Below are 22,839 nucleotides of genomic sequence, written 5' to 3' on the forward strand. Positions count from 1 at the left end.
GAGCAAATTTTGAGAATCACGCAAAATAAGAATTCGTGTCATTGTGGCGAATATAAGTAATAAAATAGTTACACGTAGATTTTTATATTTTGTTACTTTATATCTCTAGACCGACGCTCATGATTACATCCTTTTGAAAGTGTGCTAACATTGTGGTATGTCACACACTGCCATGCTTTTCATGCTCTTGCTAAGGTTAAGCATGCCGGCGTAAGCCTTGATCCAAGCCAGCACCTAAGCCAAGTGTTGAACCAATACCTGTTGAAGCAGAAAACCGCAACTTAATTGGAGCTGGGATGTAGCGATAATCATAGGCTACACCCTGGGGTGCTGTATTTGATTCCTTATTTCACCTGAAGACAGTTCTCGTTGGTTTCTGACGCTAATACAAAGTAACTGTAATGTCTGCACAAGCACGTAGCATAAATCATTCAAAGCATACTAAATTATTCCTCTGCATTCTTTTGCGCGTCATTCATTGAGTATTTTAGAGATCGGTGTTACAATACTATGCGAATCAGCCTTTTTAAACACATTCTGTCCGATGATCAGATGTTATTGGCAAGTGCAATTCATGTAAGCTATGGAAAGAAAAGCATCTGGCAACTGAGCAGCATGTGTTTAACAAGCCTGACTCTGCTGATGAGATGCATAAGGTCAAAACGGGTCCGGTCTGCTTGCTTAAACAAGTGCTGCTTGATAATATGGGATTCGTGTGGAAAGCCACTAGGCGGATGGACATTTATACGTGGAGACGCACAATTGAGTTGTGCTCACATATGCGATCACCCTCGGCGATGTCCCACGGCAATGCAAACTTGAGTTCATTCAACTGTGTGGACTATTACGGACACCTCGCTTAAAGCACTGGCTCCCGTTGCTTTCCGTCTTTGGTGACGCTGCATTGGCTAGTGGTGCACAAGCATGAACAACAAAAACCCCCAACTATTTTGCCACAAGGGCTGTGGCCTTCAAATGAGAAATCACATAACAGGCGACGTTTTGTGCAAGGGCCCTTCTTCATGGCACAAACAGAACACGTGTGTTACGATTAAGAGCCATCACCCCAAAAACGTTGTCCAGTATATATCTGTTTTCCACTTAAGGCAGCGCTATTGCCGAATACGTCAAGTGGACGCTGGTCATTGTTGTACGAGTGTGCATGTAGTATGGAATGCGCATCCAACGACGAATGTTATACACTACAAATGGGGAAAGTATTCTCAGAATATGGTGAGCCGCTCGTTTTGAAAAGCAGATGGAACAGAACCGTTCTTTCATTCATTATAGGGCATCACAGTGGTGAGATGTTAACATATCACCTGGTATGCAGGAGGTCCTGGGTTCGATCCCAACCCTGATGCCTGTATAGTGGGAGTTGGCGTGTCTCTCTTTCCGTGGTCGCGTGGATTTTTCTCCGGGTCCTCCAGTTGTTCCCTCCACATTTAGAATCAACGCGCCTTCAGAGTATTTGCCTGCTATACATTTCCACACGATGATAAGCCACTTCGTTGAGCTGTCATTTTGTGACCAAGTCGCTTCTGAAAAAGAGCTCAGTGTGCCTTACCTAGTAATATATATTTTAAATCGTTAGTTGCAGTCACCTAGTTCGCCACTATATAAGGATAACAAGCCCCAACGGACTCATCGTCCATTTAAAGGACGTCAATTAATAATGACAGTACCGGGCCTGTTTATTTATATATATATACCGTGGGATGTACAAATTAAACATTCTGATCGTGTTATCCGATGAACAAAAAAGTACACCATTTCATTTTAAAGTCTTATTGGAAGGCATATCGTAGTTTTAATATGAGGGCACTTGCCAAGGAAAATCATTCAAGTGAGAATATTGGTATACATTTAGAACGCATACATCCTCATTGTCTATACTTGGAAGATAAGTACATAGATGGATTCTTGCGTGTCGCATGCCAGGTTGAAATTAACGCGCATATAATTGGCATGTGAGCTCCAAATAGTCATGCATTACATTTTTTAGTTTTAACTTTCAGAGCTTTATGACTAATCCGTTGGTGACTTTTTAGTGACATTATTGCTTGCGTCCATGTGTGTGCGTGTACGTGTCTGTGTGTATGTCTTTGTATTTGTATGTTAGGTCGACTCAGCGTCAAAATGAGTACATGGTGCGGTGTGTAAACATCGACATTAGGGAGGCAAAAGTGGTCGGGCGTAGTGCTGGCCACTCACCCCCCTCGTGTGCCAAGCCAGAAATTCGTAGGTGCTTGCTAACAGCATTTGTTCCTACAGTCTGTTAAGGCTACATGGGGGATCTTTGTCTTGTGTTTGTGTGGGGAGCGGTGCTACTGTAGTTAGCACACTGCGCTACGCACCCGGCAACTTGAGTTATATCCCTGGCCATGGCTAGCATCAGTGGTGAATATATGAACTAATCCCAGGCCTCCGCTAGGTCTACTCATACTTAAAGAGTACATGATGCGGTGGGGCATGGTGACAAAGGCAGCTGGGCTTGGTGTTATGTGACATAGGTGCTTGCTAACAGAATTTGCCCCAACAATCCGTTACGGCTGCATGGGGGGGGGGGTCTTTGTCTTTGCGTCGTGTTGGTTGCGCGTGCAGCTGCTCTCGACTGGAGGACCTTCCTTCGGAGCAGTGGACCCACACGACCGTCCGAAACGCACTACGAGAACTCCTCCGGGAGATGAACCAGAGTGCCCTCGCCAAAGAGTGCCCCCTCTCCCAGGTACGTTGGATTGGTGCGCATTGAGACATTGGTAGAAGGCGCCTTACAAATCTATGTAAGTTATTATTTAGTTTGTTGTCCTTCCCGCGCACCTCCGATTAGCACGGTTCGCCACGTACCTTGCGAAAGAAGTTCAACATACGTACGTACATACGGTATTCAGACGCCGTCTTTCCGACAGACCTGTTCTTCACCTGAGGACGGCTGCTTGCGTTGTGGCCGAAACGTCGTGATAATTGTGTTTTATAATGTTTTATTTTTATTATTTTATTATTTCCCTTCTACGTGACTTTACCGAAAGAACCAAGAAGATGAATCCCTGCAGTCACGAAAGCTTTAAATCGAAATTTAGTACATACGGTACTTTACAAGTCTTCATCACAGGGGGGCTTGCAGGCAAGCATGTCGATATGCGTGTGTGGTACCTGCGTTATATTCCTAGCGTATTGTCCCATACCACAAGGTGCACTCGGGGGAAAATAAACAAAATAATATATTTTTCATTACTACTCCGTAAGTTTTCACAGTCGTTCCATATAGCTCTCTCATCTATTTTTCAGCATGACGTCCGACGTTTTGCTCCGCATTCTGATTATTTCTGGAACTCCCAGCACGTTGAGAGAAACGCCGCAAAGCACGCCGAACAACACTCGGCACAACCAGAAAACACATCGGAGAGCTATTTCTTTTTTTTGTACATGGGTTCTATAGCACCCCATTGCACACCGGAGCCAGGCTACAGCTATCGCTTGTGGGACCCGCGCGTCCATTTGTGGGAGATACTTCGCACCCAATGGTGCAATAGCCGCCAATCAAATGTGGTCTAACTCGACAGCAAAGCGAAACAATGTGGCAATCAGCGTGGCTGTTGAGCCAGGAAAGCTTGCGGAGCTGGCACTGTTGTGTGCCCACATGTTCTGCAATCAGATGACCTGGACAATGGGATTTAGCTCAGGTTACATTACTGGTTTAGCGCAGGATTTTCAAAAAGGTGAGTGACTTTTTTCCGACTGACCAGTAAATGAGTTTTGTGTACCACGTGGAGACATGGAGTTTTCTGTGAGGAATTAAGCCTGGTTCACAATTAATCCAGTATCAACCAAAAAAATGAAATTTGTGACTTCAGATCTAGTAAATCATTAAGATGCAAAATAATGATATGTAGACATGAATAACTGTTAAACAAGGTAAATATTACGATATGCTTCCCAAAACATTCGTTGCATATACCTTTAAATATTTAAATATTTACTTGTTTTTTACGGAGGTTTTAAATGTTGTTAAACTCAACTCCCAGAGATGGCACAGTATGTAGCATCTTAGTGTGGATTAACATGCAGATAGCACATTATCCATCTAGCCTCCTCACATTTAGTTTAAACAAATGGAGGTATATTTCTTGCTCAAGCAGATTGTTTCACACTCATTAGGTCTTAGGCAGGAAAATTTCCTGCCATTTTATCTAAACGTCCTTTCTGTGACATTTCACAACATTTGGTGGAAGTGGGGAGATTGTGTGAAGATCATGTTGATGTGATGCATCCTGCCAGAAGGTTTTATGGCCAATTTAAACATTAGCCATGTGCCCCACTAATACTCACATTAGGTGATTAGTGGAGCTGCTAAACAGATGTGAAAAAATGCTCGGCAAACATTTGCTGGGAAGCTCACACCATTTTTAATCAGGCTTATTGTTATATGCTGTACACTGCCAGCTCCCACAGTTCATTTCTTTCACGAACTGATTGCTGGCAAAGCCGGCAGAAATTTGGCATTTACCATAATTTCCATGATGGTGCTTTCAAATAAAAGAACAGTTTTACATTTCTTCACGTTGCATTTGAAATGTTACGTGAAATAATGCCTAAAATGTATTTATCCCTTGTTTTCCAATGCATTAAGAGTCATGTAAATGATGGCTACAATTCTGTTTATTATCAGCTATGTTTATTATTTTATCAATCTGGCTATATATTTAAACAAAAGAAATCAATGCAGTTTCTTGATTGACATTTCGCAGTAGATGTATGTTATCTCGTTATTTAAAACAGAAACACATCCAATAAAGTCCATTAAAAAATAAATTGAATTTGATTTGAGTGCTCATGATCACATTTCACAATTATCCTTAATATTATTCATTTATGAATAAAATATTGGACCGTAATTTCTTCAGGGTTTTAAAAAGCCAGCGCTAAAACCTATTCCCAAGAAAGAAAATTGGTTTTAATAATTCTATAAACAAGTTGACTTTAATTTGGACCTCCGTAAAATGTACAACACGTAAAAGCATTAACATTTAACGTATAAGTACATTTGCCGGTGCGAGTTTAGAATGATTTTGTGCGCACTGTCTCATTGTGCAGCCTGCGCATGGATGTGTGCCATGGGGGTGCATAGCCATCTCTCTCTCTTTCTCTCGAGTCAGGGCGACCTCAGATCATCGCGTGCTACAAAACCGCCGATAATTATTAGTCAATAGCACGTGATAAAGATTCACGTGCACTCTGCACACGACAGAGAAAGCGATTTAACTTAGTGCCAGGTAAACGGGGAATGTCGTTTTTGAGTGCATTTCACTGCCTTGTGTTACTTGTGCCTGCGTTTTTGTACGGTAATCGGTTACCTGCAGCTGTGAATCAGAGGGTCATGTGCCTGTGGATCACGTGACAGCACCTGTGGCTCATGTGAAAATTATAATACTCAATCCGGCCTTTTCTTTCGTGAAAATGTGCAAGGTGTTTTATTTTGTTGTGTGATACAAATAATGGCATTGGGTGAAGGATTACAAAAGATTCAAGCTGTTAATACGCATCTAAAATGTGATTAATCACTCAGGGTGTTGTTATGAGCATCCATCCACATTTCCAAATATCATTGTCATCAGCAGTAAATGCGTGAGACTATTCTGAATTGCTTCTATACAATGCGTATTACTAGAATCGTTATGTCAAATATAATCGTTTTCAATCTCTCTTCGCCAACTAAGCCAGAGTGTTTTTTTCTCTGTGTTCTAATATGTTTAATATTGATCTGGGAGTGCTGCCTGGTTAAATACATGTGTGTTGGGAGAGATGAACTAAACACTTACGTTCCTGGATGACGACCACGAAGTGTGGAGCGTTAGAGTGAATTGCGTAGCTGTTGAGCATGCGTGTGTTGCGACCGCACTGCGACTTGCAGGCCAGGATATGAAGTGAGGAGAAATTCCTTGCACCAGGACCCATGCCATCGCCCGTTACGCCACTGGCTAGTGTTAGATTATGGGGCACTGGGTACATTATAGTGTTTAGCGCTAGAAAGTGGGACAATTGGTCCCCAATTGTTTAAATGCCAGGGTGTGACAGGGAAGTTGGGAACAAACCGGCGTTGGGTCACACCCAAAGCGGACTATCAAAAATAATTGCTGTTCACCGCTTTATTAAACCGCATGCAAAGAGTGCTTACAGATGTTTTCTTACATTTCAAACTTTTAATAACGTATGTAAAAACGTGATATTGTATCTTTGTGTGTTTCGTTTTTTTAGACATTTTTTAAAATTCTGTTTAATCATACCGATGTTATATAATGGCACAAAACATGTTAATTGCCTTCCAATTAAAGAAAAATGTTTACGTGTACAAGACAGCACATGGGCATATTTACTTTAATAATAATTTTCATAAGCAAGGGTGGAGTGGTAATGCATTGGCGGACGTACCCCACTAAGAAGCCTGCTGCCTGAGTTCAATTCCATGCCACAGCTAACAACAGTGGATAGTGTATATCTGAGCCAATCCTGGGCACCCTCCACCTCTTCACCAACCCACAATGGCCAATGTGGTGAAGTATGGTCAAACAATTCCTATGAGGCCTTCATCCAGAAGTGGATTTACAAAACGTTCATGTTTTTGTTTTGTTGCGGTTGCATCCGAGTCAAGAGCCACATGGCTCACAGGTTAATACCTAATAAATGAAATGAAACTGAAACATAACTCGTGATTTTTCTAATTTGCCAAAAATTACAAGGCAATATTTCAGGTTTGCCAGAAAAATACACACACTAATGAGGATGACATTTCAGTATGGGAATTTGATGCATCGCAGATAGATATGACCATTGTTAAAATGTTTTATATGCCGCTCTGAGACACATGCTCTGCAGAGGAGTTGCAACTGCTTAAGTTGCAGCCTTCGTAATTGTGTACTAATGCAATAAAGTCCTGCGTGCTTGCATGATAAACTAATTGAGAAACAGCCCCAGTTGTGCCGGTGCTGACAAACTGGTGCTTATGGAATTGGCAGTCAGCAGGTGGGGAGATCAATTTATGTTTGTGCTTGTGTAAAATTACCACCATAATCTTCCCACAGAGTATGATCTCCTCCATCGTGAACAGCACTTACTACGCCAACGTCTCTATGGCAAAGTGCCACGAGTTTGGACGATGGTACAAGCACTACAAGAAGTACAGAGGTATGTTCTCTTAGACCTTTGTGCTTGTGAGGATGTGCATAATGCACTTGGGGTAGTGTTGCGGTTTAGCGTGCTGTGCTACGAAACCAACGACACGAGTTCGATTCCTACTCACGGCTAGCGCCAGTGACAATTATCTGAATCGGTCTTGGGCCTGCCCTAGGTCGACTCGGCCTCAAATGAGTACCTTGTGCGATGTGCAAACATCGGCACTGAGGCGGGGTGCTGGCCACCCACAACCTCGTGTGCCTTGTCGGTCTTCATAGGTGCTCGCTAACAGCACTGGCCCCTACAGCCTGTTAAGGCTACACGGGGGATCTTTGTCTTTGTATGCACTTGGAGTGGAACAAGGGTTGCCATCCATGATATTAAAAAATAATAGGGTATATCATGGCAAGTAGGCTATGTGCATTGTCTTGAGGAGTGTATTATTATGTAACTGACAAAAAGTGAGCTGTAATGTTCTGGTAAAAATACAGACTTCCTAGGACAGCCACTTCAAAGAGAGAAAAACCCTGGCTTAAATAAGGACAGGAGGCAACCCTAGGTAGGAATATTCTCTATTCTCCTCCCATCCACCCACCCACATTTTCCCACCACACCGGTGATTCAGCAGAGTGTTGTACTTCTGGATCAGGATTTCATAAAAAAATAAAAATCTTATATATATTTCACATGGCAGTGAAGTTGCTTTGGGGATGAAAGGAACCCATGACATACAACATGAAAATATATGTTTTATTCCGCATACAGGTTTCCCTCGCTTTATGTGGTAGATACATTCTGAAAAAGGGCGCACAAAGCGAAAGAGCACGAGACAGCTGTCTGACGAGTAGTGCCTAAAGTACACGCACAATGTTGTCCCACGTCCGACTGCATAGCCGTATATGAGTGACTTTAAACTGCATAAAGAGAATTTTGGGCAAAAGTAAGTTAAACCGCACGTGTGCGACATCGCACAAACTGAACCTGTACATCGCCAGGCTATGAATCGATATTGATTTAACCCCTCGCATGAATGTGAATGGCTTTTGCTAACAGTCATGGTTATTTGTGATTGACACCAATTAACAATTTGAATGTTTCGTCAGTAACCCTTGATAATAATTTGGCTTTCCTGACAATGCTTAATGTCAAAGTAAAAAAAATGAAAAGGTCGTTATGAACATTATGCAAAAAACATTTGAATCAGTTGGTTCACTTATAATCGTGAGATTAGTGGTTACAGATCGCTGTGTTATAGTCTTTGAACTTGATAAACTAACTGCTTTCTTATCATAAACATTGTATCCTCAGCCAATCAATGTTTCTGTCATGTCATCTCCTATCGGGGGTTATTCTGGCTCCAACAATATCACATTAATCAGTTTACGTTTTGGGGGAGTAGAAAATAGTTTTTAGACGCACCCTGTACGAACTTCTCGACGCACAGAATTACCACAAAGCTACGAGTGCATATCCAGGTGGTTGAGTGGCCTAGGATTATCAATCTGACCATTACAAGCACTGGATACATTCCTTCTTTGACTTTCTTGTAATATTTCGATTTAAAGCTGCTTTCGTGAAAGCGGGGATTCATCTTCTTGGTTCTTTCGGTAAAGTCACGTAGAATGGAAATAATAAAATAATAAAAATAAAGCATAATAAAATAATTCTCACGACGTTTCGGCCACAACGCAAGCAGCACGGGCATAAGTAGTACTAACCACATACCTGCATTTCCCATAAATATGCTAAATTCCTCTTGATATGCAAATTCATTTGTCATGGCGCTCTTCCCCCTCCAACCCAGCTTAAATATACGCTGCCAAGCCTGGTGGTGTTCATTCAGACTCTGTCTTTCTGACAGACCTGTTCTTCACCTGAGGACGGCTACTTGCGTTGTGGCCGAAACGTCGTGAGAATTATTTTATTATGTTTTATTTTTATTATTTTATTATTTCCATTCTACGTGACTTTACCGAAAGAACCAAGAAGATTTATTGTAATAGTTTGCCTCAAAAATCATTGCCAGTTAAAATTTCAGGCGCACATCTCCTAGTCTGAACCATTTTAAACGAAGCCTCGTCCCCATATCATTCAACTCAGAAAAACATCTGACTTGCCTCTTTGAAATGTAAGGTCTTCTGCATTCCAGTGTCATTGGGAAAACAAAACGATAGAAATTAATGGCAATGTTCAGATTGCCCACTAGGAGGGGAAATGGTGTCTGTTGTACTAATGCGACGTGCAATTCTGTATCATCCGGGGTCTGTAAAGCATCGGCACGAGACCGCAGATGTGACTTAGGCTCCACGTACGAATTACTCTACATGCTAAATCACAATCGTAAATATATTTCCAGGTTAAGGTTACGTTTATGAGTTCCATACCATGAAAATGAGAAAAAACGCGCTATCACTTCAATCTCAATGTGCTTGCGATACAAAACACATTGTAATGATTTCAGATAATCGATCATGGCAAACCAAATTCATGCCAATTGTGTACATGTAATACAAATACTGTACTAATGCTTCGAACCATCAAATTACCACATTTACGAGAGCTGTCAGTTTAAATGTATGTCAGTCGGGGAGAGTTATGGTAAAAATCACAACATGTTATAGTGCATGCCTAGGTGTGGTCAATGTTTCAACACCTGCTTTTCACTTACAAGCTAACGTAATATTTCGCGGCATTTCATATCACTTCCGACCGATGTAATATTCGCGAATTACAACTCGATCCACGGATTGCGATCGAGCGAAGTTCGAATGTTTCATGAAAACTTTGCGATCGCGCATCAACTCAATGAGAACTGCGCGTGTCAGTAACAACACGTGTTTGTTGCGACGCTTTTAGCCAGAGCAGATGGACAAGACATGATGTCATTGGCAAGGCTGTCGGGAAGGACAAACGCCAGCCCCAGCCCCAATCATCATCAGCACTTGTCGGGCGGCAAGGACCCGGCCTCGCCGCGGCAGCTCACGCCCACGCAGCTCTCGCCGGGCCAGACACCGCACCTTGCGCAGTCCTCCCCGGGTCCTCCCCAAGGCCTCCTCCCTCCGCCGTCTTCCCAGCTGCGCAGCCCGCTGTCTCCGCTGCAGCCGCTGGTTGGACCTGGCATGATGCCCCCGCAATTGGTGAGCCAGCAGATAGCCATGGCTCAGTTCCTAAACCAGCAGCTGGCGGTCAGCAGGCTCCTCGCCCACCAGCAGCAGCATCACCACCAGCAGTTCCTCAACCACCCGCCGCCGCCGCCGGGCTCGCAGGGAGTGCCTCCGCCCGGCGCGTCCATGGGCTCCACCGTGAGGGCCTTCAGCAAGGGCTGCGCTGGCGAGATGCCCAACTCGTCGTCGGACGTCGGCCTCGACATCTACCAGCGGGTGCGCGAGGAGCTCAAGCGCGCCAGCGTCTCGCAGGCCGTGTTTGCCCGCGTCGCGTTTAACCGCACGCAGGTGAGTGGCGTTGTGGTGAACGGGGTCCCCCCACATGGCGTTTGCAAACAAAGAAAAAAAAACACAGCCAGTGAGTCACAGTGAGATCAGTTTGCCTGAAGCTGCGACACAACCATTGCCAACCAACGGTTGGCGTAGCCTGTTGAGTGTGCAGGCGGTGCAACTTCACCAGGGCCCATGGGCCGGAGTGACTCAGATGCCAAGATAGAAAAAGGGTGGCAAATTGGACAGGACACCCCCACCCCGTATATAATTCCTTGCACCAGGGCCCATGCCAACCACGCTACACCTGCTTGACCACCAGACAGTGCAAAATGGGTAACATTGGATTTGCTTTAGACGTCACTTTAAATTACTTTTCTTTGGATGCCTCGTGAACATTTATGTTCATTCCTGGGCTAAAGTCTGGAAGTGTGTATCAAAAGAAGTAGATCATAAGTCCAAATATCAAACTGGAAGACTCTTAAATGATGGACAAAAAACACATTTGGATCGCTTCATCTCTTCAGAAATCTCAACATCCGTATGCCTGCATCTGTCTCAGGGTCTGCTCTCTGAGATACTTCGGAAAGAGGAGGATCCAAAGCTGGCGTCCCAGTCTCTGCTGGTGAACCTTCGTGCCATGCAGAACTTCCTCAACCTGGCCGAGGTGGAGAGGGACCGCCTGTACCAGGAGGAGCGCGAGAGGAACATGAACCCAGCCGGGGTGATGGCGGCCAGCAGCATAATGCAACCTGGCAGGAACTTCTCACCACAGGTAGCGCTTCTGCTCCCACTCCTGTGAGCCCCGTAACCCACAGTTCATTGCTGTGCTAAAATTTCCATAGGGCATGGGGTCCCGTTAGGCTTACTTTCACTCAAGTCAAAGTATGTCCCCTTATCCAAACAAGCATGTGGCTGTGCTCACCTCCCAAGCAGGTGATGGAAATTCCACATTCCCATATTAGAGACCAGTCTCTTCATACAACAACCACCGTTGACTTCTGCAACGTGGCACAATTTGTTGTTTATGCTGGGCAATGTGGACCCCTGACCAGGATTTTAACTTATCACCTTGCAAGTGGGAGTGTTCTGCCACAGTTGGCACCTTCGCCAACCCGTGTGATGCCGACCATTTATCTTCAACTGTACTTTCCTCTCAAGAAGAAACTCCTTTATGTCTAGATGAAGCCCAAAGTAAACAATGCTGCAAAGTATAAAGTCATTTTATTGCAAGGGTTTAGTGATCAGATGAATTCGTTGACATTTATTTTGGCAACTGCCGAAAGAGGCTTCTGTTGAAACTGAAATTCAACAGAGACAACTCGGTCCAGGACCCAGAAAGGATGAGCTCAGGCCTGAAAAAGTCACCAGATAAATATTTGTCATGAAGAAATGAAGCAATTTCTGCACGACGGCAATTTACACCGTAAAGTTTCACGTCACCCGTTTGCAATGGTGCCTGCCAAAGATTCTTGTCAACAAAGGGTCATAATCCATTCCAAATTTGGTCAGGTAATGGGGATAAAAGATAATCACAGGCTGAGGAAGAGTCCTCAATTCTTCTGGTGCAGGTGCGGTGGGTGCTTCATTGGTATGCTGCGCAGGACCGACTTGTCAGCGACAAACATACTGCAAGCAACAGCTGTCGCCTGCAAAGAAGCCTTAAAGAACAAATGTCCAAAGCTGCACGAATGTCTGTTCGCCTTAGCCGGAACAGTTCTGCATGAGGGGTACGTGCACGCTCGCGCTCCGTCGGTACCCTGTCCGACTTCTGAACGCAGACGATCGTTCGAGATGGTGTGGAGCAGAGGTTGTTAAACCTTCGTTAGGTTGAAGACCCCTTAGGCGTTGGAATCTTCCCTTGAATTTGCAGAAAATCCCTGCAGTCCTCGTCATAGCAAATGGCGTTCACTTATCGTTTACGGGGACATTGCAAGCCTGCGTCTACGACTATACTACTGGTTGAGCCAGACGAGCAGGGGATGGGAAGGGCTTGCCAAACGTGCAGATCTGTATTTGCGCATCCCTGACTCTCCAGCACCTTGCAGACCACCTGCAGACCCCTTTGAATGTTTGCAGACACTTGCCTCTGGGGGTTGGAGTGGTGGCACAGTGGTGAGGGCACTCCACTAAGAGCGTGACCGGCGAATGATAGCTGAACTTGTCCTGGAGCCCCCCACCCCCCCCCCCTTTTTTTTACCAACTCGTACTGACAAACGTGGTGAAGTATGATCGTAAACCCCAATGATGTGATCATGGTGTGCGAAGGCCTTCATCCAGCAGTGGACTGACAAACAGCTGTAAATTATTCTCATTATAATAACTATTTGAGAATCCCTTCTGGAGAGCATCTTATTGATTGATGTAGGTTCTCACATATATTTAGCAATGTAGTGCATGCTGTTTCCTCTCCACATTATGTTTTTTTACTTTGAACATTTATTGGAAAGCTAACACAGGTGTTGATAATCCATCTTGTTACAGTTACAGACCATTAAGAAAGCAAATGAAGTATTACAGGAGAAGAATGGGGGCTGACACAAGAAAATTTCAGCCAACCAATTCCAATGTTTAAAATAGCCATAATTTCACTGAATGTTTTTGTTCATTAAATGTATAGATAATTATAAATATATTGATACATTATATTCAACCTACATTGCCCCAAATACAGGCGTGGCAGTCCAGTGGCATTGTCTCATTGCAATTCCTTCATTCGGTGTTGTAATGATAATAACCCTAAAACTTCATGTCTGATGAAAATAATAAACATTCTAAGATTTATGTTTCTTCATCAAGGAAAAGAACCAGTCGAAAACTGACAGTAAAATAATAAATGGCAACACTATAACTGACAATATTGCCATTTTGAAGCACTGAAATATCCTACACAAATCTCCCTCACTTGTTTTAAAAGTTGTGCGTGCTTTTGAATGGATCCCAATTATGATGTGTGCGTGTCACGGTTCTTGCAAAGGTTAATGTAAACTGTACGTGTACCGTCATGATGTGTGTGTGTGTGCAGACGAAGCCGTTTGCCATGCCCCTAGAGCACTGCGTGAAGATCGAAGATGGTGTGGGCCAGGGCATCACGGCCATCATCTACGATGAAATCCAGCAGGAGATGAAGCGCGCCAAGGTATCGCAGGCCCTCTTTGCGAAGGTGGCAGCAATGAAGAGCCAGGTGAGGGGCTTTTGAGAATTCCATAATGCAGACACAAAGTGGATTATCACGAGTAATAGGGAACCGGTGAAAATTTTTGTACGAAATGAAAATAATCTACGGAATTGTTGTGTATGTATGCATGCTTACATGTCAACTATAATACAACGTTTTGTTGTTTCGCAAGATGAAATAGGATTTAAAAATATATATTAAATATAAAAAAAATTACTCTGTAGGGTTTGTACCACGTGTTGTTTGGCGCGAGGAACTTGATTTAGTTTCCCATGAAGCTCCAGCACACTCAGAGCATCTTCTGATATCAGGCGACTAGTGCAGGTAACTAAGCAGGAAAGGTCATCCATGCAGAAATTCACCCACAGTAAATCCATTCTAAGCTCCATTATCCTGCTATGTGCTATTAACCTGAAATTTTAAATTGACTAAGACAAGGAAGATTAATTAATTAAATTTCCTGACTGTTCCTACATATGAAAGAGTTGACCTGGATTGGCAATTGCAGTCAACATGACAGGTTTTATTCCTTTAAATCAGAGACGTGAAATGTGACTAATGTAGCAGCAGCAACAAGAAAATTACATGGGTGATCCTGGGAATGGAGGTTGCTTGGTTAGTGTCGTCATTAGTTTAGCAGTTCATTCACTAATTTCAGCGTTGTTAATGCGCATGTAGAGAGAGGTACGTGGGTGAATATTGTCCAGGAGCAGCAAAGTATGTAATGTCTATGTTTTATGCCTGTTAACATATCCACGAGAAATAGATTAATCGATTAACATATGCTCAATTATTACCACATGCGTAAAGTAATTAAGTTGGTTGAATTATTAAATAAATCTAGCTTGAAATATAAAAAGCCAAGATTATTTTAAGCCGTGGGCCAAACTTTACTCTTCCAAAATAATGGATGAGTTGGTAAAACATAATTTTTCATGGATTGAAGCTATTAAGCCAAAATCTCAACCAAAGTCCTTCCTTTTAAAATTGTTTATTTTGAATGGATTTCTATTTTGTTTCTTCCTGTTTCATAATTGTAGGGCTATTGCGAGGTTCACGTCTCTGGATACTATGTCAAAAATATAGAATCACTTCTGGTGCTGTGATTTTATACAGATGGTTTATCTCATTCTCATAGAATTCACTCAATTGTTAATACAAGTACTGAGGTGTATCCGCGTTGCAGTCATCTAACATCAAATGTCAGGCTTTCAAGCTGAAGTGGATATATTATTTGTAGATACAAGCTTCTGCAACATGAAAAATAAATCACTGGGCTCTTGACCCATACTTAGTCTCCTTCTGGGCGTGTACAATCTCTGGCAATCTTCTTTACATTCACACACGATTTGCAGTGGAGTAAAATGCTGGTGCCGTCACTTGTTCTAAGCTTGCTACTAGCATAGCGTGCCTGGCATCGGCTCTGATGCTAGGAATGCAATGCCCCCCCCTCCCCGCTCTATCACCCTCTCTTTGTCGCCTGGCACCTTGGCCCGTTCGGCACGTGGTGCCGTAGTGCAGCTGCACTGCCTGCACACTTGACAGCTGCACCACTGCGCCACTGTCGAGATGAGCGTGCAGTACTGTGGGCGGTTTGTGAAACACGCTTGTCGCGGGCGAGATTCACAGTGGCGACAGCAAGACTTTTTCACACCACGTAGGGACAATATTGTATGTCGATGCCTTGAAATAGCCATTGTACAACTGTGGGTATGAGACTATATTTCCAACATATTTACGTCAGTGATGTGGCCCCTAGCATAACGATTTTTTCATGGTTTGTTCCTTCTGATGCACTTGATAATTGCATGTTTGTAATTATAAAGCTTGTCTAATAGTCTTTCAAAGGTATTATTAACTTTCGAGACCCACTTTTTATCAGCCTACCTCATTCCTGAGCGTTGACGTTGTTTCACCATCCCCGTCTTGATGTTGGCACGTATGCTCGCTGGTTTTTCTTTATATCACAGGAGATACACTCTTATTGAACACGACACATACGTGTTGTATCGCTAAACTATATAAAAAAAAACATCGGCAGTGATGCATGTAGCGTGTAGCATCACTGTATTGTAACTTGAATGCGACTTTGAAAAGCGGTGTTTATCCAATTTTGTGCTTTAATGCACCTGAATAAGCGGCATCATTTTAAAATTAATTGTAGAAACATTTAATAGTAATACCACAATTATAGGAAACATGCTAATTATGGTATATTACATTTATCTAAAAGGTGAGCCGTAATACGCATTTTCAGGTTATATTGGGCAACATTCATGTTGCAATTTTGCACTATTTTACTATTTTTCTTTCAGACAGATGAGATAACACGTAGGTGTTTATTTTTTTGCGCCTAGCATTATTAATTTAAGCTCTATAATTTTGGACAATAAATTCGTAATTTGCATTACTTTTATTTTTTTAAGATGAAAAAGGTGCGAATAAGCATGGGGAGGTTATGGAGACACGTACTTGGAAGTGCACTGAGAGGCAGGAAGAGCAAATCATGGATCAGGGAACAAACGCAATTCCGATACATCAATTCTAGATTTGAAGCTTTCGTGACTGCAATGATTCATATTCTCAGGTTTTTTCGGTAAAGTCACGTAGGTAAAACATTAAAAGTAATGAAAGTAAAATAAAACAAAACAAAAATAAAAATATTTTATTTTTGTTTTGTTTTATTTTACTTTCATTACTTTTAATGTTTTACCTACGTGACTTTACCGAAAAAACCTGAGAATCTGATACATCACATTGACGATTGGGGAACGTGAGCGGGCTGGGGCAGGACGCATTTCGCTCGGAGAGACGTTGGCCGATGAACATGGCGAGTGACAGAATGGCAGCCAAAGGAGAGAAACGTGCCGAGATGGAGCGATGAGATCAGCTCATGCGCAGGAGCGAGATGGACCTGTGGCGTCGCACGACGCCGAGGTGATACCAACGGCACGGGAAAGCCGTCGATCAGCAGTGGATAGAAAATGGTTGATGGCGACGATCGATTTCGTTTTGCTGTAACTGAAGTAGCATGCTTATGAAATTGCCCCTCAATACAACAGTTGCTCAAATGTCACCAAGTATCGCTCTGTGTTGGCGAATTGTGGCAAAAGTGAAACTTGGCGCACCTTCAGTGTGTTTGGCTTAGTTAAGCACGGTGTCTGTTGGAGTGGTTCCTGCTTGTGTGTGTGTATATATATCGCATTCGCATGAACCGTGAGAACATCACAATTTCAATTGTCATTGGAAAATTAACACAGCACTGTGGTGGTATGTGCAGGAATGGCGTAGCCTCACGTAATTATGCATTGACATTTGGCTGAGGCAGAGTCAATGACTGATATACAATGAAATGTAATGTGAAAAATAGCAACAAGAACCTCAACATTGATATTCACACGCTTCTCAACCTGTTCACATTTCTGAACATTTCTTCCACCACACGCAGCTGCGGTAAAATGCCTGCAAACCAGACGGGACTTATTTGTGTATTTGAAGTTACGGCGTTTTGGCTTTCCATGAAGCAGTTGTCGAGGGCTTCTCGCTCGTATAGTTGTTATTTAACCAACACCGAAATCAAGAAGCAATACGCGTGCATTCATAGACATATATGCTTTGCATCGTGATTGTGTGGCGCGGCACCGATTGTAGGCTGCGATTTCGCTGAAGGCTCACGTGCATTGCCTCTAATTTCTAGCGGCGCACTTAAACAGAACGGCATTCCATGCATGGCAGGAAGAGCGGCGTTTAAGTGCAGCGAGTTTCTGCACCTCCTCCCCTCCCCCATCCCCGCAGCTCGACGCGTTAGTGAGGTGGGCCGTACAAAGGAGCATTACTACTAATCGTCTCAGTCATCCCAATCTCCGGGCAATCCTGGGATTAATGAGGCAGCAGTTAGCACGAGTCAATATCACCTTCGTTATTAGATGGGAGAAATAAATATTCTATTAAAGGCGTCCCCAGGGGAGCCCAGTTCACTGTGTCACTGCGACGCTGTAATTAACTTTAATTTACACGCACTGGCAGCGAAGGTCAGTGCTCTCGCCACAAATTGCTCGCCGATTCTGTTAGAGCGCGGGACAGGCACGGAAAATGACAACATTCAATATCCCATTATCATGCACAGTCTGCAAAACCATGCAGCTCGGTTTGCAGTATGACAGATTTCTTCCCCGGTAATTGAATTTTTATTTTTATGTTCATGTGTTGATGCTTTCTGTGTTATTGTTTTTGTGCGATCGGACTTGTGCATCGTTTTTTTTATGCCATACTTATTTTTATCCGTAACTATGTAAGTTTGTATAGCTCCTAAAACATTAGTTGACTGATTGCTTGTAAGCTTTATCTTGTAGAGCATGGTTTTTGATGGAAGAAGCTAAACCTATTTAAGAAGTTTATAAATAGATGAACTTTGCAAACATAAGAATGCTTATTAAGGATGGTGTTTGAAATAAGCGACACATACAACACGGTTATGATCTACAAAAGCGTTTGCGTAACAGCATTTAACACACAGGTAAACATCGCTGCAACATCATTGTGTGTTGTGTGCCGATAAATATGGATAATTGGAATATTGTGGTAATTAATTTACACTTTAATTGGCACATATGAAGGACTTTAGTGTTGTCCTTTCTGGAGAAATGGCATAAAAAAGTTGCAGTTTGTTAATTTCTTATGCAGGCAAGAGTCATGCTTTTTATTATTGTGGAATCATTCTGCGAGAGTCGGTAATGGGGAATTAACATATTCCAATTAAAACTGCAGTTCAGAAGCTAAGAAAGGAAGAACAAGTATGTACATTTATACTCTAATGGCAGAGGTACACAGTGAGGAAGTATAGCATGTGTGGTGGGGTCAAAAACGAGCGTTAATTCTAGAAGTTATATAGTAAGTGGGCTCATTTGCTCCTGAAACATTGATTTTCACTTTTTTCAAATCTACAACTTACTTAGCCGGTGAAATACTTATTTCCGTAAACATATCTACTTGAGGAAAAGAAAGTTCAAAATATCCACGTAGTGGCGAGCGGTAGCGTAGCCAGTGACTTTTATCTGTCCCGGTCCTGGGCCTCCCCTAGGTCGACTCAGCCCCAAATGAGTACCTGGTTGCAGTGTGTACAATCTCTCCCGACTGGAGAGACAAAGGTGGCCGGGCGTGATGCTGACCACCCACCCCCTCATGTGCTCGCGAACAGCACTTGCCCCAATTGTCTGTTACAGGGTATACGGAGGATCGTTGTCTTTGTCTGCACATATAGCGGTACACTAATTCGTTCACTTGCATCATTTGCGATTGGGTAATTCCATCTTCCAGTTAAAAATAGTAATGTAATATCCTCTGTAAGGTGTATTGTATCATCTGTAATGACATATAAATGGCACAGTTGGTAATATTAAGGCCCTCGTGGAGTATTGTAACCGATACAGGCAGTGAGCCATCCCGTTTGTGCAGAAAGCAAGTGCCACACAGCTGCGTACGGCGGAGCTCAGGAAAATTAGGCTGGCGTCCTTTCGCAAATTAGCCATACAGTGCACATTACACCGCAGAGTGTCACTGACAGATTCCGTCCCTACAGCACGAATAACGCAGCACGCGAGTCAAATCGGAACAAAAAATGCCAAGATATTTGGGGATGCTCAGAGCGAGCGATCTCGCACACGTTGTTCTCCTGCAAGCTCAACGACGACAGTTGACTGGAGGAGCCGAGGAAGTGAGGCTTTGCTGCAGGATGTGGCCAGCTATAATGAAGCCCGAGCAGCTGTCTAAACCTGTGCCGGGAGAGGTGGGGTGATGCAGGAATGAGGGCTGATGATGGGGAATGTGGATGACGTTGTCGCTGTGGTGTTGGATGGGAGGAGGAGGAGAGGGTGGTAAGGGGGGGTTAGCGCAGGTAAAATTTGCAGTGAGGTGAGAAAGGTGTGGTGAGGGTTCTGGCGAGAGGTGCAGAGGGGGTGGGTGGGGTCGCGTTGGGGAAGACACACGTGGGGTCACTCGTGATGCCACTGACAGCGGTGACAGGCAACGCGGTGGTGGCCACAAGCAGGGTTCTCCCTCGCGAGCTGCGTACGCTTCATCTCGGCTGCCTCTTCATTTCTGGGAGGGATCCGGGGACATCTGTCAACACTGAATGGAATATCTCTGCCTAGGTCCAAGTATGGTCTTGTATAGGAATCTTAACAGCGGGTGACTAACATTGACATCGGTTTGTTTGTTTATTCTATCAAACTTTATTCAAGATATTTACATTTTCCTTCATATATACTTTTTTTTCTTGAAAAAAAGTGTGTAATTCATATCGTCAGCCATGATCAATCCACTGCTGGATGAAGGCCTCTCCAAGCCGTCGCAACTTTATATAATATCAGAAACACATTATTTGACCTTATGACATTTCATTGCTTTAATTCAACTATTTGTCTTTAAAATAAAATGTTGAAAATGCCATTGTGTGCGCGCAAGCATTTCATCTGTCAGTGTGCCATACGCGTTAGTGCCTGTACCGCCGTGTGCGTGAAATTCTGTTTCGTCAAACACGCAGAGTTGTTGATTTCTTTATCCAGGAAAGCCTCAACTATTTTTTCCGGAGGGTCCTGGGCCGCCACGGTAGCGAGATGTTAACTACCTCGCCTGGTATACAGGAGGTTGTGGGTTCGATCCCGACCCTGATGTGTTGTATATTTGGAGTTTGCACGTTCTCCCTGTGGTCGTGTGAATTTTTCTCCGGGTCCTCCGGTTTTTACACACAGAGGTAAAATCAACAAGCGTTTGGAGCATTCGGCTGCTATACATTTCCACGTGATAAGCCACTTCGTTTGAGCGATCATTTGTGGCCAGGTCACAGATAACAAAAAATATTGTGCTTGGCTCAAGTGGGCGAGTTGCCACACAGCCATCGCCTGGCCAGGCTCCTCCACTCGGTTTTTCTGGATGGGTGACGACCTGATGAACCCTGGCGGTCACTCAACCAAACACCAATTGGCACCTACTAGCCTCCCACTCTTGTGAGCTGCTGAGATACGACAAGATTGGATACATTTCAGGTGAACTGGAAATTAAAAAGTTCACTATTTTATAAATAGATTACTCCCTGCATGCTTGTACTGTTGATATACATCAACACGTGGCCAGCCGGGGAGAGTATAATAGTGTAAATGTTGAATTGTAACTTGAATGAGTGTTGAAAAGAAGGTAATGCTTTGTGATTACGCGTGGTAATATTGCATTTACTACTATTTTAGTTGAACCATTCGTAATCAAAATCAATTAAATGTAGAAAAAGTATCGGTAGAGTGTTGTTGTTTTTTTATAACTGCCTTAAAACTGATTACTCAGACTATAAATTGCATATTAGAGCGGTGTGTGTGTGCACGCGCGGGTGAGTGCGTATGTTTGCAATATCAAGTGATCGCCCTGTAAAGCTACACATCGCCTTCTCTCCCCTTGCTGGTGTTTGACCAAAGCAAAAGGCGCCCACCACCATCAGCAGTCGCCTTTTCTTTTCATCACAATCCTTCCGAGGACGGTTTTTATGGTTTTGCCATTTTAATTTCAGTGCATTACCTAATACCGCAATAAAAATACATGAATGCTTTTCACAATAAAATATGACTGCAAAAAGCAATGTGCTAATTTAATTAAATAATAAAAAAGAGTTATGCTGAGCTAGTGAAGTAGACTTTTACCATAATTGAGCGAATATTTTTACTTAATCAATATTATCAAAAGTGATTGCACACTTTGCTCTGCACAGCTCTAAAATGAATGCATACGTATATACATTATTTATACAGTAATTTGGGATGCTGTTTGTGTTGTGTACACACGACTGGGTTACCAAGTGTATGATATATAATGGTTTATCAAAGGACAGGTTTACGTTTGAGCGTGGAATCGGCTGTCTGTTACTGATCAGTCAGGCTCCCCGAATCTGTCTTGTGATTGTAAATGAGCGGTAATTGGTGTCGATTGCACAAAACCTTAGTCTTCCTATTCAAGACGGTAACATCGTAGTGCTTTGCAACAGAGGTCGCAACCGGGTACCCGATACCTGTACCCTACCCGATACCCGGCTACCCGTACCTGGCCGGATACGGGTACCCGTTTGCGACCCTAGTGCGGCCGGGTACGGGTAGACCGTGAGTCACTGGTGAGTAACTGTTTGTCACTCATTTCCCAACGTCTTATCTCTTCTCAATTCAAGTTCCTAGAATCAACCCACCTGCGCCTGCAACATGGCTTCATCCCAGAGGTTGCAATCCGGTACCCGATACCCGTACCCTACCCGTACCCGGCCGGGTACGGGTAGGGTACAGGTACGGCCGGGTACGAGTACCCGTTTGCGACCCTGGTGCGGCCGGGTACGGGTAAGGAATCAAAACCCGTTTGCGACCTCTGCTTTGCAACAAAATGGCATTCATTCACTTTTTGGTAGACCATAGTCTAGGCACTGAACACGAGGGGCGTGGTGGCACAGGAGTTCGCTCAGTGCACTATGACCCCGGCGACCTGGTGAGATTCCCGGCCACGGCTAACATCAATCACGAGTTTATATCTGAACAGGTCCTGGGCTCCCCCTTCACCAGCTCACACCAATCAGCGCGGTCCAGTATGGTCAAATCGACCTCCCACAATTGACACTGGATTGAGGAAGGATTGTGAATTATTCCAATGTGTATTTATTTACACGAGAGAAAAAAAAACACCGTTCATTAATAGACAAGTTCAAACACGACGTTTATATGTAAATGCATCGAGATGTAAGCTGCAACGATTATATGAATTGGGTCAGAGCGTGGACGAGAGGCATCGTTGTTTGTGTATTTATGTTCAATGCCAGTAACATGCCCCTTGTGGTAGGGTGGTTATTCGAAACGGCAAGTAATATTCCATATGTTCTGCGATTGTATTTCAAATGAAAGTTGGTACATATTCCAACTGATAAAAACGGCAAATAACATTTTTATCATGTTAGCAGTGGAGAAAAAATAGCCGCTGGCTTTAATAAACCATTTAGCGCAGTTGACATTACTGTAATTTGCGTTTTGTAGCCATGTG

At 43.4% G+C, this 22,839-nt stretch overlaps 1 protein-coding gene across 4 annotated transcripts in view; it reads left to right on the top strand.

Moving 5' to 3' along the window:
* Positions 1–22,839, top strand: part of LOC144937585 (DNA-binding protein SATB2-like) — a 58,726-nt gene that overhangs the window by 22,848 nt on the left and 13,039 nt on the right. For 3 of the 4 annotated variants that reach the window (XM_078864907.1, XM_078864917.1, XM_078864899.1), the window contains exons 5-9: positions 2,605–2,728; positions 7,080–7,182; positions 10,027–10,622; positions 11,167–11,379; positions 13,630–13,788. In XM_078864907.1, coding sequence (XP_078721033.1) covers positions 2,605–2,728; positions 7,080–7,182; positions 10,027–10,622; positions 11,167–11,379; positions 13,630–13,788 — 1,195 coding nt within the window. The remainder of the gene's footprint in view (positions 1–2,604; positions 2,729–7,079; positions 7,183–10,026; positions 10,623–11,166; positions 11,380–13,629; positions 13,789–22,839) is intronic. The other variant, XM_078864926.1, reaches the window with a different exon arrangement.

Source organism: Lampetra fluviatilis, chromosome 2 (assembly GCF_964198595.1).
Source record: "Lampetra fluviatilis chromosome 2, kcLamFluv1.1, whole genome shotgun sequence".
In the NCBI taxonomy this organism is placed as follows: Eukaryota; Metazoa; Chordata; class Hyperoartia; order Petromyzontiformes; family Petromyzontidae; genus Lampetra; species Lampetra fluviatilis.